The 15,046-nt window shown below is 40.6% G+C and overlaps 1 protein-coding gene across 1 annotated transcript in view; it reads right to left on the bottom strand.

Moving 5' to 3' along the window:
• Dnah14 (dynein axonemal heavy chain 14) overlaps positions 1–15,046 on the bottom strand; it is a 242,443-nt gene that overhangs the window by 140,251 nt on the left and 87,146 nt on the right. The window contains exons 28-29 of the mRNA XM_060365100.1: positions 8,778–8,865; positions 3,527–3,780 (exon numbers count right to left, since the gene is read on the bottom strand). Of these exons, the coding sequence (XP_060221083.1) occupies positions 3,527–3,780; positions 8,778–8,865 (342 nt within the window). The remainder of the gene's footprint in view (positions 1–3,526; positions 3,781–8,777; positions 8,866–15,046) is intronic.

Raw genomic sequence — 15,046 nt, 5'->3', positions numbered from 1 at the left:
TCAGAGGGTAAATAATGCTAAAGTCTCAGAGGAGCTCCTGTGGTTGATGCCCCTGCTGCTGCTTTTGCTGGATTACTGGATTGCTGCTTGGAGATATCCTGATGATGAAGACTGGACTTGCCCCAAGGAACTCAGCAGGAAATAGTCTAAAGAGATCTCCATCCCCTTTCCCCTCTAACCTTCTTTCTTGCCTATCTAGTGTTGGAGGGTTGGAAGGGATTGAGGAGGAGAAAGGTGGTAGATATAAGAACCCATAAAAAGCCTGGCTACAGGAAGGAGATAAAAAAGATATAAATAGGAAAGAAAGAAGTAAAAAAAAAAAAAATCCTTAATTGTAGATTAAATTATTGTATACAAAAAAGACCCTAAAGAATCTACTAGGAAATGTCTGCAGTGGATACAGTTTTAGCAAAGCAGCAGGATACAAAATTAACTCACAAAACCCAGTGGCCTTCTTATTATAAATGACGAATAAAATGAGAAAGAAATCAGGGAAATAACACCTTTCACAATAGCCTCAAAAATATCTTGGGATAACTCTGACCAAGCAAGTGAAAGACTTGTAGAATAAAAACTTTAAGACACTGAAGATGATATCAGAAGTCAGAAAGATCTTCCATGCTCATAGATCAATCAGCAGGATTACTATTGTAAAATGGACTAAAAGCAACCCTCAAATACTCCTCAAACTATTCTGCAAAATAGAAACTGGAGAAACATTTTCAAATTCTTTTTTTTTTGAAGCTAGTATTATCCTGAGTTTGTGAGTTAATTTTGTATCCTGCTACTTTCCTGGAAGTGTTTTATTGGCTGTAGATGTTTCCTGTGGAGTCTTTAGGGCCTTTTATGCATAAAATCATAGAAGAAATTTACAGACTCGCTGCATTCATCATAAAAAGTCAACACAGCTCCTCACAGAAACTGAAAACAAACAAACAACAGCAACAAAACAACCTTCAGCATCATCTGGAGAGCCAAAGCAGTCCTGAAAAAAAAGAAACAACTGGAGCGCCATTATCATCACAACTTCAAGTTTATTTCAGAGCGGTAGTAATGAAGACAGAATGATATTGGCATAAAAACAGATACATTGGTCAATGGGATAGAACTGGAGTAAGTCCACACACCTACAGGCACTTGAGTTTTGACAAAGCAGCCAAGATTACACACTGGAGAAAAGATAGCATTTTCAACAAATGGCGCTGCTCGAATCGGATGACTGCATGTAGAATTAAAATAGATACTTATCGGTCACCCTGCACAGTGGGTCCAGGCCAGTACCCTGAATCTGACGGAGTTGACAGTAAAGCATTGGCTTGAATTCAGTGGCATAGAAAGGGATTTTCTGAATAGGACACTGAGAGCACAGGCGTTATGGCCAACAGTTAACAAATAAGACCTTATGAAGCCAAAAAGCTTCATTGTTTGAGCAAAGCGGCAATCTACAGAATGGAAACACCTTTACCGATATTATGTCTGACAGAGAATCTTGAATATTCAAGGACAAAATGGAACTTCAAAAAACACAGCTCATTTAAAAAGGGGATATAGAACTAGACACTGAGTTCTCAAAAGATGATGCACACTTCTTTCATAAGACTCCCTGCACTCTGCCCAAAGGTTGGCCATAAGTCTCAGCATCTGCTTTGATACCTTGCAGGGTAGAGCCTTTCAGAGGCCCTCTGTGGCAGGCTCCTGCCCTGTTCCCTGTTTTTTCCTTCTGTTGTCCATCCTCTTTGCCTTTCTGAATGGGGATTGAGCATTTTAGCCAGAGTCCTCCTTCTTGATTAGTTTCTTTACCTGGAGGGAACAGGAACTCCACAAGGAGAGCAACAGAACCAAAAAAATCTAGGCACAGGGGTCTTTTCTGAGACTGATACTCCGAACAAGGACCATGCATGGAGATAACCTAGAACCCCTGCAAAGATATAGCCCATGGCAGTTCAGTGTCCAAGTGGGTTACATAGTAATGGGAACAGGGACTGCCTCTGACATAATCTGATTGGCCTGCTCTTTGATCACCTCCCCCTGAGGGGGGAGCAGCCTTACCAGGCCACAGAAGATGACAATGCAGCAACTCCTGATGAGACCTGATAAACTAAGATCAGAAGGAAGGAGAGGAGGGCCTCCCCTATCAGTGGACTTGGGGAGGGGCATGAGGTGGAGAAGGAGGAGGAAGGGAGGGATTGGTAAGGGAAGTGGGAGGGAACCACAGGGGGGATGCAAAGTAAATACAGTGTAATTAAAAAAAAAAAAAAAGAAACAGTCTTGCAGACGCAGCAGGACTGATGACATATGAACTCACAGAGACTGTGGCAGCATGCACAGGACCTGTATAGGCTCAAACCAGACAAAACCCAACACTGAGAGGGGCAAGTGAACACAAAGTCCCAGCCCTAACCATGAAGCTATCTGACTGATAGCTCTAAGAAAGGGGGGAAAATCAGTTTTCTCCAATGGAATGGCATTGAGTACATCAACCACACTTCAGGGCAGGCTCTGTGCACAGGATGAAATCCCTATTTTTATGTGCTTTTTGTTTTGTTAGTTTGTCTCATTGGTTTTCATTGGCTTACTTTGATTTTTGTTTTTGGTTCTTTTTTTGAGAGAGAGAAAGAACATAGGGTAGGGAAGTGGGGAGGTTATGGGGGAGGAAAAGAATGTGATCAAAATATAGTGCATAAAAATAATAAAGCAAACAAATCAAAGTGCTAAAATAAGTGGGAATTTAAAATTTACTCTTGACTGTATTAGATGCTACAAATCATAAGTACAAACTTATGAGAATCTAATAATCCTTATGCATCTTTAACAGTTTAGAGCTGTGTTGCTTTTGAACCACAAATGGTTGCTGATATAATCCAGAATTATTAGATCCTTGGAATTTCTCCTGTGATGGAGTTGTTTGTGCCCTTATTCACCCCTCTAAAACCCTTCGAGAACAATGGAGATTGTAAAGAAATTAAAAACCCGAGTCTCTTTTCAAAATAACACTTAAGATAAAAGCAATTTAAAACGCTCTATATGCAGCCACCTTGCAAACCCTGACATGAGAGGGCACGTGGCAAAGAGGCAAAACCAGGAAGCCTTTTCATTTCCTACGCGAGACTTGTGCTCAGTCCTGCCCAGCAGAGGTAGCAGCCTTCTCTGGCCCTTCACCCTTCACCGACTGACTCCAAGCAAGAGGAAGAGAGTTTCTGAGTTGGCAAGCTGGCTATCTCCTGTGTGTCTCTTTTACCTTGTCTGCTCCACCCTGGCAGCACAGGAGAAAAAGGCGCCAGGGAGACCTCTCACTGTGCTACTGAAACTTGTTTCCAGGCTGAGCGACAACAGACACAACTCAGGTATCCGTGTGGAAGGATGTGATCAGTGCAGGACGACAGCCACAGAGAAACGGAAGTGAGGGGTGGAAGGACCAAGGGAGCAGGGGGAGGAGCGTCAGGTCCTTGAAGTGCAAACCAGACAGACAACATGTGAATCTATAGGTGAGAATGTGTAGTGTAGTCGGGAGTTTTCAGCCCCTTACCTCATCCACTCAAAGTCCTTTTCACTGGAGATGTTCTTAGCTAGCAGATCTGTCACGATGTCTCTGCAGTGGACATAGATGGTTATCATTGCTGACAGCATGCTTCTTATGCGCTGGTTGCTGATATTCTGTGCGACCAGCACTGCCATGTCATCCATATGACCCAGCACCTGGGCATGGACTGCCTCTAGCTTTTCTCTTGAATTAGAACTCATGAGAGCTTTCGTACCCTCGTTATAAAACATCATCTGACTCTGGAAAAGAAAAAATAGGGAGGGAAAACCACGTTAATAAAAGCATACAATTTCATTTTCAGTTAGTATTTGTTTCCATGCACTGAATGTGTTATAGGCATACTGAAGTGACCAGTGAAGAGAAACACATACACATTTGAAAGCTGAAGTCAGCGTTTTGATTGATGCTTATGACTTATGTTTTCTAAATATATTTAAAACTGTGGTTTACTTTTGATGGTTTCATATATGTACATATTGAATTATAGACATTTGACCTCCCAGTACCCTTTCTTCCCAATCCCTTCCCATTAAAGCCCTTCTTCTCCCCCCAGAAGCCCCATCCCTACTTTCATGTCCCCCTGGATTTATTTGGGGTTGTTTGCAGGAGTGCTGGTGTGGTGCTCAGTCCTAACTGTGTCATCTAAGTCACCAGCTCCAAGGCACGGGGAGCATCAAGGAAGGCATGCGGATGAGGCAAGAAGCAGAGGCTGCGGAGGTGTGCTGCAAAAAACATGTCTTCTAAACATGACATGGCCTTAGCACTCATGAACCTACTGCATCGCTGCAGCTATGGCTATCTGTCTAAGATCACCTCCTCCAAGCCTGTGCTCATAAACATTTCATCATGGAAAGGGGCAGGGCTCAGGAGGACCCATCCCTCCCCCGAGGGGCTCCTGACAGTTAAGGGTGGTTACAGGAAACGGTGTCACTTTCTTTACCTGTAGAGCCATTATCAATGCTCCAGGAAATAAATTTTATGTTCTTTTTGTTGTTCTTTGTTTTCTCTTGAGACAGGGTTTCTCTGTCTAACAGGGCCCTGGCTGTCCGGGACTCACTTTGGAGACCAGGGTAGCCTAAACTCACAGAGACCTGACTGCCTCTGCCTTCCGAGTGCTGGGATTAAAGGCATGTGCCACCATGCCCGGCAAATTTTATGTTCTTAATACTTGATCATTAAATTAAAACCTGAGCACATTAACAATAGCCCCACCCCAAGATTAGCGTTTTCTCCACGAGAGTCTAATGTAGTATCCCTAGCACAAAATGTGTATATTTGTAGTTTTTTTTAAATATAACTTCTATTATCTGATTCATCTGTCACATTTATTCTTCCCAGATATATGAGAGCTGTACAAAGAGGCTTAAAATCAGGTTGCCTGGGGAAGTTAAAGGAAGGAAAACATCAGGAAAGCTTCTAAGTTTGTAAAATCAGGTAGATGGGACTTCAACCCTAGTCTAGATAGTACCTTTTAGAAGAATGCCTTGTTTGGACAAGGAGGCATCATTAATTCCCTTTGAACCGTGCTGAATTTGAAGTGCTTAAAACCATATTAATAGAGTTATACAGTTACATAAATGGGAGTAGTTAGCACAGAGGAAATACATGTTGTTGGTATTTTCCAGAGAAAGGTTCAGAGGGTAGAAACTTGGCATATTTATCAGCAATCTTTTTTATCTTCTTTGCAGGCAACAGAAACTAACTTTTAAAAAGCATTCTTTTAATTTTATGAGTTTATAATATAATTACATAAATCCCCCTCCCTTTCCTCTAAGCCCTCCCATATACTCCTCCTTCCTCTATTTCAAATTCACAATCTCATTTTTTCATTAATTGCTGTTACATACTTATATGTATATACATATATGTTCCTAAACACGACCCGATCAATCTCTATACTGTTACTTGTATGTTTTCAGAGCTGACCATCTGATGTTGAACAACTAATTGTGCTCTTCTCTGGGGAGCGCTACTTGGAAGCTATCTCTTATCAGATGTGGTAGGCTCCTCATCAGCAGATCACTGAGTGGCTAGAGACTGAGGCTTGGGAAGTATGAGGAAAAACAGCTACCCAGTCAGGAGTTCCACTTTGCATAGCTTGAGATGACAGTTCATGAATTACAGCAAGTGAGAACATCTATGGTGAGGGAATTCTGTGGTCGTGATGGAAAAAAAAAATCCAAAAATCCACTTACACACTTATGTCAAAATATGGTCCAGGAATAGAGTCATGTGAGGACAATTCTGAGTACTTGTGAGAACACTCCAAGAAAACCTGACAAGAGTCTTGTGACCTCAGTTTCTTTAAAACACCGACTTGTTCTTAGAATGTCAGGTGTAGTGGACAGGAAGAGTTCTGAATAAAGTTGGCCACTGTGTGAGACTCATTCATTGACTCCATTTTCCAAGGTCCCACCACCTCTAGAATGGTGACACATTTATTTATAGAGGAATAACTAATTGCTGTATCGTGGACAAATCTATATAGAAAAATGTCTACATGGCTACCATAGACAGCTATCTCATTGTCCCATTCTCTCAAAAATATCTTTTTATTCAGAGACAACTGTATGCAGAGTTCAAGAGAGCCAGAAATTCAAGGGAGCTGTAAAGTACATCGGGGGGGGGGAGGTAGGGGATAAGCAATAGGTAAGGTAGATGGTCGGGGGGGACCTGGGCAAAGGTACATTCAGTGACTGAAGATAACATCCACTCGAGAGTAATAAACTCTAAGAACAGAATGCAGGGTGCTGTGAAGCACCGCTGGGTCACCAGGAACTAGGAAGTAGCTCCTCTTAGGTTAGACTGGACTACTGTTACACTACACAATGTATAGCCCACCCTATAATTTTATCACTGTCATATAAACATCTTATAGCAGCTTTCAGCTTAAGATCTGGCACTTACTTAGTCAAGTGGAAAGCAAATTTCTGTCCACAGTACTAGGTGAAGGCTTGAAGATTGTGGGGGTCAGGCGATGTACAAAATGGGGATTTATTTTTTTAAATGAGAACTGTAAGTCAAGTATGCTTTCTATGATGTTTATTTAATAATAGTTACTATAGCTTGTCTTTGCTACTCTGTGGGTTCTTCCCCCCGCCCCATTCCCTTCCCTCTGTTTCAGCCCCTATCACTAGATAGGACAGAAAGATAGAGGAGAGAGAGAGAGAACCCAGAATCTAATTTCTTTCCTTTTGTTTCTTCTTTGGCCATGGCTATTAGTAAGCCACAAATAACCTCTCTAAAGGACCAACAACCACCCATCCTGTCTATCGGGGACCTAGCATTTATATACTCTCTGAAAAGTTCCCAGAATTCTAAACATCACACAACTCTGCAGTTGGCAAAACCATGCCTCTGCTAGAGCACGAGGCAAATCACAGTCAGCTGCTGTGGACAGTCTGAAGCAGCCCCACATCCTCCATCTGGCATTAAAACAAAAACATATTCTTATAACATTTCCAGGTTTTTTTTAAAGAAACCAAAATTCTAGATTTCTCAAAAAAATGTCACTACAGGTTATTTATGGCAAAGGCTTTCTCCCTCTCTCTCTCCAGAGTAGCCAGTTTCGGAAGTTCACACTGGCCCTAATGACTGACACGTAGTATGGGTTCAGACCGTCAGTGACATTGCTCACTGCTGTGACAAAACACCTGACAAGAAGTAACCATAAGGGAGAGTTTACCTTGGCTCATGGCTTAAGGGTACTTCCATCATGTCAGGGAAGGGCATGGTGTGGAAGGGGTAGCTGCCCTTAGCTGTGGGGCCAGGGGCATGAGGCTACCTGCTCACACACAGAGACTAAGAACAAGGACCCAGTCAGGGCTCACCACCAATGGCCAGCTCCCTCTAGGGAGGCACCTAGCACCTCTAACTGGGACTACGTGCTCAAATACACAAGAGTGTGGGGGACGTTTCACATTCAAACCATGAGGCAGATCTCTAGAGGCCTTACAAATTAGGACCACCCCCTTTTCTCATGATCATTCAGTGTTTCTAGTGAAACAGCAAAGACACAAATAAAAAACCATAAAAAGGTTGTGAGCTGCCATGTGGGTGCTGGGAATGGAACCTGGGCCCTCTGCAAGTCAGCAAGTGCTCTTAATGGCTGAGTCATTGCTGAAGTCTTTCTCTCTTTTGACCTTAAGAAAAGCAATAATGTTCACCCTAACAAGGGTGCAGAATAATGGCTTTGTACGAGGTCATTCTAGCCCTAACATGTCCTAGGCCCCGTGAAGATGGCAAAAGAGACATGGCATACGTGGCTAACAATCTTGAGATGGCGTTACTCTGGCCTATCTGTGCCACGTGCATCCTTACAATGGAGACCAACTGTCTGTCTCTGAGTAGGATATACAGCTATAGGAAGATGGTTGGAAGGATCTGTACTTTACAGCTCCCTTGAATTTCTGGCTCTCTTGAACTCTGCATACAGTTGTCTCTGAATAAAAAGATATTTTTGAGAGAATGGGACAATGAGATAGCTGTCTATGGTAGCCATGTAGACATTTTTCTATATAGATTTGTCCACGATACAGCAATTAGTTATTCCTCTATAAATAAATGTGTCACCATTCTAGAGGTGGTGGGACCTTGGAAAATGGAGTCAATGAATGAGTCTCACACAATGGCCAACTTTATTCAGAACTCTTCCTGTCCACGACCAGCTTGGAAGATGGAGGAAGAGGCTGTAATCCGAGGTGTCCTGGTGACCTTCTCTCTAGGAGCTGGTGGAGGCCAGAAATTAGATTGTCCCACAAGGAGACGCCACATATTCCTGCTGACAACTTGATCCCAGCAAGAAGCCCTGCAGTCTCCTGCTAACACACAGGTGCTTAGAATTAAAAATTTAATAGTTTTAAGATGCCAAGTTTGGGGTAACTTTTAACAATAAAAACGTGTACAGTGCAATATAGTTGACATCTTTAAGAAAGTAATTTATGGGTTATCATAATTTCATATTATTATTTGAATATTTTTAAACTCTAAGAAGGTGAATGAATGAATGAATGAATGGAATACCCATATTTCAACCAGCAATTTTCTGTAATAATTTTACTGTATTTATTATATCATTACATATATATAAACATTTCTATCTTATTTTAAATGCATCTCAGAGCAACCAGGACACCTCCGTTCCCTTCATAATAACTCATTTTCCACATATGTACTTTCTTAGCACTGCAACCACAACTAAATCCTCTCCTCATGATTCAAGGAGGTGTGAACTCACCACAATGAGGCCCACTTGCCCTGGGTGTGACAGTAACCAGTCGGAAAAAGTTTGGCAGCTCCAGTCTTCCATACCTTGAATTACAAATCTACAAACCAAAAATACATTTATATTACCCACACATGCTCAGTTAACGATGAAGCATTAATACCGCTGGTGTTTTAATCTGACCAACACAGCCATGAACAGTGCATATTCTTTAAGCTGCCCTTTACCTGTCAGGTATCTGGGTTGGTAGAAACACATATCAGCTTAAGAGAGCCATATATTAGTTTTTATTTACAATGTGATCAAGGGTAAAATGCTGAAAAGGTCGTATTAAAAAATAATTTTTACAGGGGGCATCTTTCTGGTTTGCCCATATTTCAACCCAGGATAGAAACAGAGGCAAGGGAAAGACAACACATTTTCATAATTACTCCCTGTAAATGCTAATAATCAGCTATGTTCTAGAAATCTTGCCTTGGTTCTCAGAACATTAGTAAGTATGAAATCTTAAAGTAGCTTTTCCAGATGGGTGGGGTGGATGAAGATGGGTGAGAGGGATGTAAGGAAAAGCTGGGAGGAGCTGGGAGGGAAAAGAATATAATCAAACTATTTTGTGTGGATCCCTGGAGGCCTGCTGCCACTCAGGACAGCCAGTTCTGCCTGCTGCCACAGGGGCAGAAGAGAGGTCTCACTCCTAGGTGAGACCCCTACCTCTCCAACTCCCTGCCTGCCTGGTCCCAGGGGCAAACCCAGCAGCAGCAGCAGCGGTGGTGAGCTCCATCCTATCTACTGTGCACTCCACTTCCTGACCCACATCTCTGTCTTCATCTCCGAGGCCTGCTGCCACCCAGTATGGCCAGGTGATCATATGACCCAAACCCCTGTTAGCTGGGTGTCCCACTCCCTGCCCAAATCCAACAGTGCTATGCCCTATCCCCTGTGCACTCCATTCTCCCTCCCAGAACTCTCATTCACAGAGACCCTGCTGCCAATGGGGACTAAAGACACCAGGTTCCTGCAGTTTCTTTCCTGCCTGGTCCCTTCTGGACAAGCCTAGCAGTGGTGAGCTTCACCCTGTCCCCTGTGTGCTCCATTTCATAGTCCACAGCTCTGCCTGCATGACTGAAGGTCTACCAACACCAGGGACATCCAGATGGCTAAAGGTCAGCATAAGAACACAACCAACAAGAGCCAGGGCAACATGGCACCACCAGGACCCAGCTATCCTACTATAACAAGTCCTGGAGATCCTTACACAGCTGAAGCACAAGATGACGACCTTAAATCCAATCTTAATGAAGATGATAGAGGCCTCTAAAGAGGAAATGAATAAATCCCTTAAAGAAAATAGAGGAAAATACAATCAAACAGGTGAAGGAAATGAATAAAACTGTTCAAGACCTGAAAATGAAAATATAAGCAATAAAGAAAACACAAACTGAGGGAATCACGGAGATGGAAAACCTAGGGAAGAGGATAGGAACTACAGATGTGAGGATCACCAACAGAATACAAGAGATTGAAGATAGAATCTCAGGCATAGAAGATATGATTGAAAAAATAGATACATTGATCAAAGAAAATGTTAACTCTAAAAAGATCCTGACAAAAAACATCCAAGAAACCTGGGACACTATGAAAGACCAAACCTAAGAATAATAGGAAAAGAAGAAGATTCCCAGTTCCAAGGCCCAGAAAATATTTTCAACAAAAACATAGAAGAAAATTTCTCCAATCTAAAGAGATACCTACAAATGCACAAGAAGCTTACAGCATCAAATAGATCAAAAAAGAAAATCCTCCCGCCACATAATAATTAAAACACTAAATGTACAAAACTAAGAAAGAATATTAAAAGCCACAGAGAAAAAGGCCAAGTAACAGATAAAGGCAAACCTATTAGATTTACACCAGTTTTCTCAACAGAGATGTTAAAAGTCAGCAGTGCTAAGGCAGATGTCTTCCAGTCTCCAAGAGACCACAGATGCCAGCCCAGACTACTATTCCCTGCAAAACTTTTAATCACCATGGATATGATTAAACATGGAGATGGAGAAAACAATTTATTCCATGACAAAATCAAATTTAAGTAATATCTTTCCACAAACCTTGCCCTACAGAGTATACTAGAAGGAAAACTCTGACACAAGTGGATTAACGACATACAAGAAAACACAGGAAATAATTCCACACCATCAAAAACAAAAGAAGGGAAACACACACACTCACTACCACCACGACCATCCAAATAACAAAAAATAACAACCATTGGTTGCCAACACCCACACCAGTGTCACCATAGTAACATAAGCTACAGGGTGGGGGATACACTTTCTCTGGAAATTCGCCCCCTGGAAGGTCCCTGGCAAACTCATCCCACTTGGAAAAGAGATGTGTTCTGAGATTTCTACGCTTTTTCAGTTGCGGTTCTGGGGCTGGATTAATAAATTTTTTGATCTTTCTCTGTGACTCCTGAAACAGCACAACTAATTTTATAAAGAAATTTATTATTAGTAGATTATTAAAGGCTTTAATAAAAATAAAATGTAAAAGAAATAAGTTTAAGAAAAGTAATAAATTAGATTTAGTATTAATAGGCATTAAGAATAGTGAAAAAAATAATAGGCTCCTTTTTAAGAAAAAGTAGCTTAAGAGGTGCAGCTGGCAGGAGTTTCCCCTCCCTTCAGTGCCTTGTTTCATAAATCTTTAGCAGGACATATGGGAGGATGGTTAACAAAGGTGTAGTTAGATTTTGATACAGGGAAAGACTTTGGCAGGCATCTGACTTAGCTCCTGACTTTCTTCTTCACTGGTTAGCAATAATGAAACTATATTTGAGGTTTCTTTTCCTTTGTTTGCTCTGATCAAAAAGTTTTTAGGCCAAGATTTCTTGTGGGCACTGCTTTATGTTTGACTGCATTTTGAGTTAAAACGTAAACTTTGTATTCTTGGTAAAAGTCTGAATGTTCTGGGAAGTATGCCAATTTTAACGTGCCTTTTGTGAAATCATTATAAAAATACTAGCTTGATAGTAAAGTTGCAGCAGAGTCAAAACCATCAAGGTTTCTCTGTCTGTCAATTCTTTGCCGAAACCGTGTCTTCCTGTCCAAAGCCTTGTTCTCCCGTGGACGACGGGAGCCTTACTGGGCCAGTCTGTGGCAATTGGTCATTAATAATCTCTCAACACCAAAGGATTTAATTTCCCAGTAAGATGACATAGGCTAACAAAATGGAGGCAAAAACACGATCCATCATTCTGCTGCATACAAAAAAATACACCTCAGCAACAAAGACACAATTACCTCAGAGTAAAGGACTGGAAGAAGTTTTTCCAAGCAAATGGACCCAAGAAACAAGTTGGAGTAGCCAGTCTAATATCTAATAAAATAGAATTTCGACCAAAATTAATCAAAAGAGATGAGGAAGGACACTTCATACTCATCAAAGGAAAAATCCACCAAGATGACTTCTCAACTCTGAACATCTATGCCCCAAATGCAAGGGCACCCACATTTAGTAAAAGGAACATTGCTAGAGCTTAAACTGCACATAAAACCCCACACATTAATAGTGAGAGACTTCAACACCCCTCCCCCTCACCAATGGACAGGTCATCCAGACAGAAACTAAACAGAGAAATAATGAAACTGATAGATGTCACAAATCAAATGGACCTAACAGATATTTACAGAACATTTACCCAAACACAAAAGAATATACCTTCTCCTCAGCACGTCGTTGAACCTTCTCTAAAACTGACCATACACTTGGTCACAAAGCAAGCATCCACAGATACAAGAAACCTGAAATAACTCCTTGTGTCTTATCAGACAAGCATGGATTAAAGCTCAACTTCAACAACAACAGAAACAACAGAAAGCCTACAAACTCATAGAAACTGAACAACTCTACTTAATGACCATGAGGTTGGGGAAGAAATAAAGAAATAAAGACTTTGTAGAATTCAATGAAAAGTGAAGGCATAACATACTCATACTTATGGGACACAATGAAGGCAGTGCTAAGAGGAAAGTTAGCACTAGGTACCTCCATAAAGAACTCGGAGAGTTTTCATACCAGCAACTTAACAGTACACCTGAAAGCTCTAGAACAAAAAGAAGTAAAAACACACAGAGGAGTAATCAAACTTGGGAGTAATGAAAATCAATAAATTAAAAACAAATAGAACAATACAAAGAATCAATGAAACCAAGAGGTGGTTCTTTGAGAAAATCAACAAGATAGAGAAACCCTTAGCCAAACTAACTAAAAGGCAGAGAGACAATATCCAAATTAACAAAATCAGAAATGAAAAGTAGACATAATAGACACTGAAGAAATCCAAAGAATCCTTAGGTCTTACTTCAAAAGCCTATAGCCCACAGAATTGTAAAATCGAAATGAAATTAATTATTTTCTTGATAGATACCACTTACCAAAATTAAATCAAGATCAGGTACACAATTTAAACATACCTGTTAACCCTAAGGAATTAGAAGCAGACAAAAACAAAACAAAACAAAACAAAACAAAAAAACAAAAAAAACCTCACGACCTGATGGTTTTAGTACAAAATTCTACCAGTCTTTCAAAGAATACCTAATACCAATATTCCTCAAACTACTACACAAAATAAAAACAGAGTGAACACTGTCAAAATCATTTCATAAGACCACAGTCTGATACCTAAACTACACAAAGATCCAACAAATAAAGAGAATTTCATGTTAAAGTTATTTTTATAAAATTGTGCTTATTTCTCAGTTATTCTCTTAAGCCAGCTATCACCCACATAATTGAGACTGTTATTGTTTATAAAGGTATACAGTGCAAAGCCTGAGCAGTTTTAAACCATCTCTTCTAGTCTGGCTTTCCCTCAGCATAGATCCCAGAGGTTCTTCCACTTTATGGCTTTCTTCTTCTCGCTCCTCTTTCCTGATGTCTCCTGGATATCTGCCTGTAGCTGAATCCCCTACTTCCTCCTCTAATTTCTCCTCTCCTGGCTGGCAGGAACTCTAGCCCTATTATCTTCCCTGCTCAGTGATTGGCTATAAACTTGCTTTATTGGCATATCAGGGGACAACTAGGGAGCAGTGTTTACACAACACTGAGAGAAGATTCTCAGAACAAGAATTGCAACCAGATATGGTGGGGATGGGGGTACAGAAATCAGTATTTGGGGCTGGAGAGATGGCTCAGAGGTTAAGAGCACTGGGTGTTCTTCCAAAGGTCCTGAGTTCAATTGCCAGCAACCACATGGTGGCTCACAACCATCTATAATGTGATCTGGTGCCCTCTTATGGTCTGCTGGTACACATGCAGGCAGAATACTGTATAAATAATAAATACATCTAAAGAAAGAAATCTGCATTTAAATTACACAGTAACCTTCTGTGTACAATTTCAGACTAATTTCCCTTATGAACATTGATGAAAATAATAAAATACTTGCAAACCAAATCCAAGAACATCATCCACCATGATTAAGTAGGCTTCATCCCAGGGGTGCAAATCCATCAATGTAATCTACCATATAAAGAAAAAAACTGAAAGGAAAAAGAAACCACATGATCATCTCATTAGATGCTGAAAAAGCCTTTGACAAAATCCAATACTCCTTTATGACAAAAGTATTGGAGAGATCAGGGCTACAAGGGATATACTTAAACACAATAAAGGCAATACACAGCAAGCCAAAAGCCAACATCAAATTAAATGGAGAAAAACTTAACAAAATTCCACTAAAACTGGGATAAGACAAGGCTGCCCACTCTTTCCATATCTTTTCAATATAGTACTTGATGTCTTAGCTAGAGCAATAAGACAACTAAAGGAGATTAAAGGGATACAAACTGGAAAAGAAAAAGTCAAAATATTGCTATTTACAGATGGTATGATACTATGCATAAGTGACTCCCAAAATTTTTACCAGAGAACTCTTACAGCTGATAAACAGCTTCAGCAAAGTGGCTGAATACAAAGTTACTTTAAAAAAAATCTGTACTCCTCTTGTATATAAATAACAAATGGGCTGAGAAAGAAATTAGGGAAACTACACCCTTCTCAATAGCCACAAATTATATAAAGTATCTTGGTGTCACTCGAACCAAGCAAATGAAAGACCTGTATGACAAGAAGGCCAAGTCTTTGAAGAAAGAAAAAAGTATCAGAAGACGGAAATTAGCAACAATGGACATCTTACCAAAAGCAATCTACAGATTCAGTGTAATTAATTCTCATAAAAATTCAACACAATTTTTTATAGACCTTGAAAGAAAAAT

This window comes from Meriones unguiculatus, chromosome 11 (assembly GCF_030254825.1).
Source record: "Meriones unguiculatus strain TT.TT164.6M chromosome 11, Bangor_MerUng_6.1, whole genome shotgun sequence".
Taxonomy (NCBI): Eukaryota; Metazoa; Chordata; class Mammalia; order Rodentia; family Muridae; genus Meriones; species Meriones unguiculatus.
The sequence above is the reverse complement of the archived record's forward strand: the minus strand, read 5'-3'. Positions and strand labels throughout refer to the sequence as shown.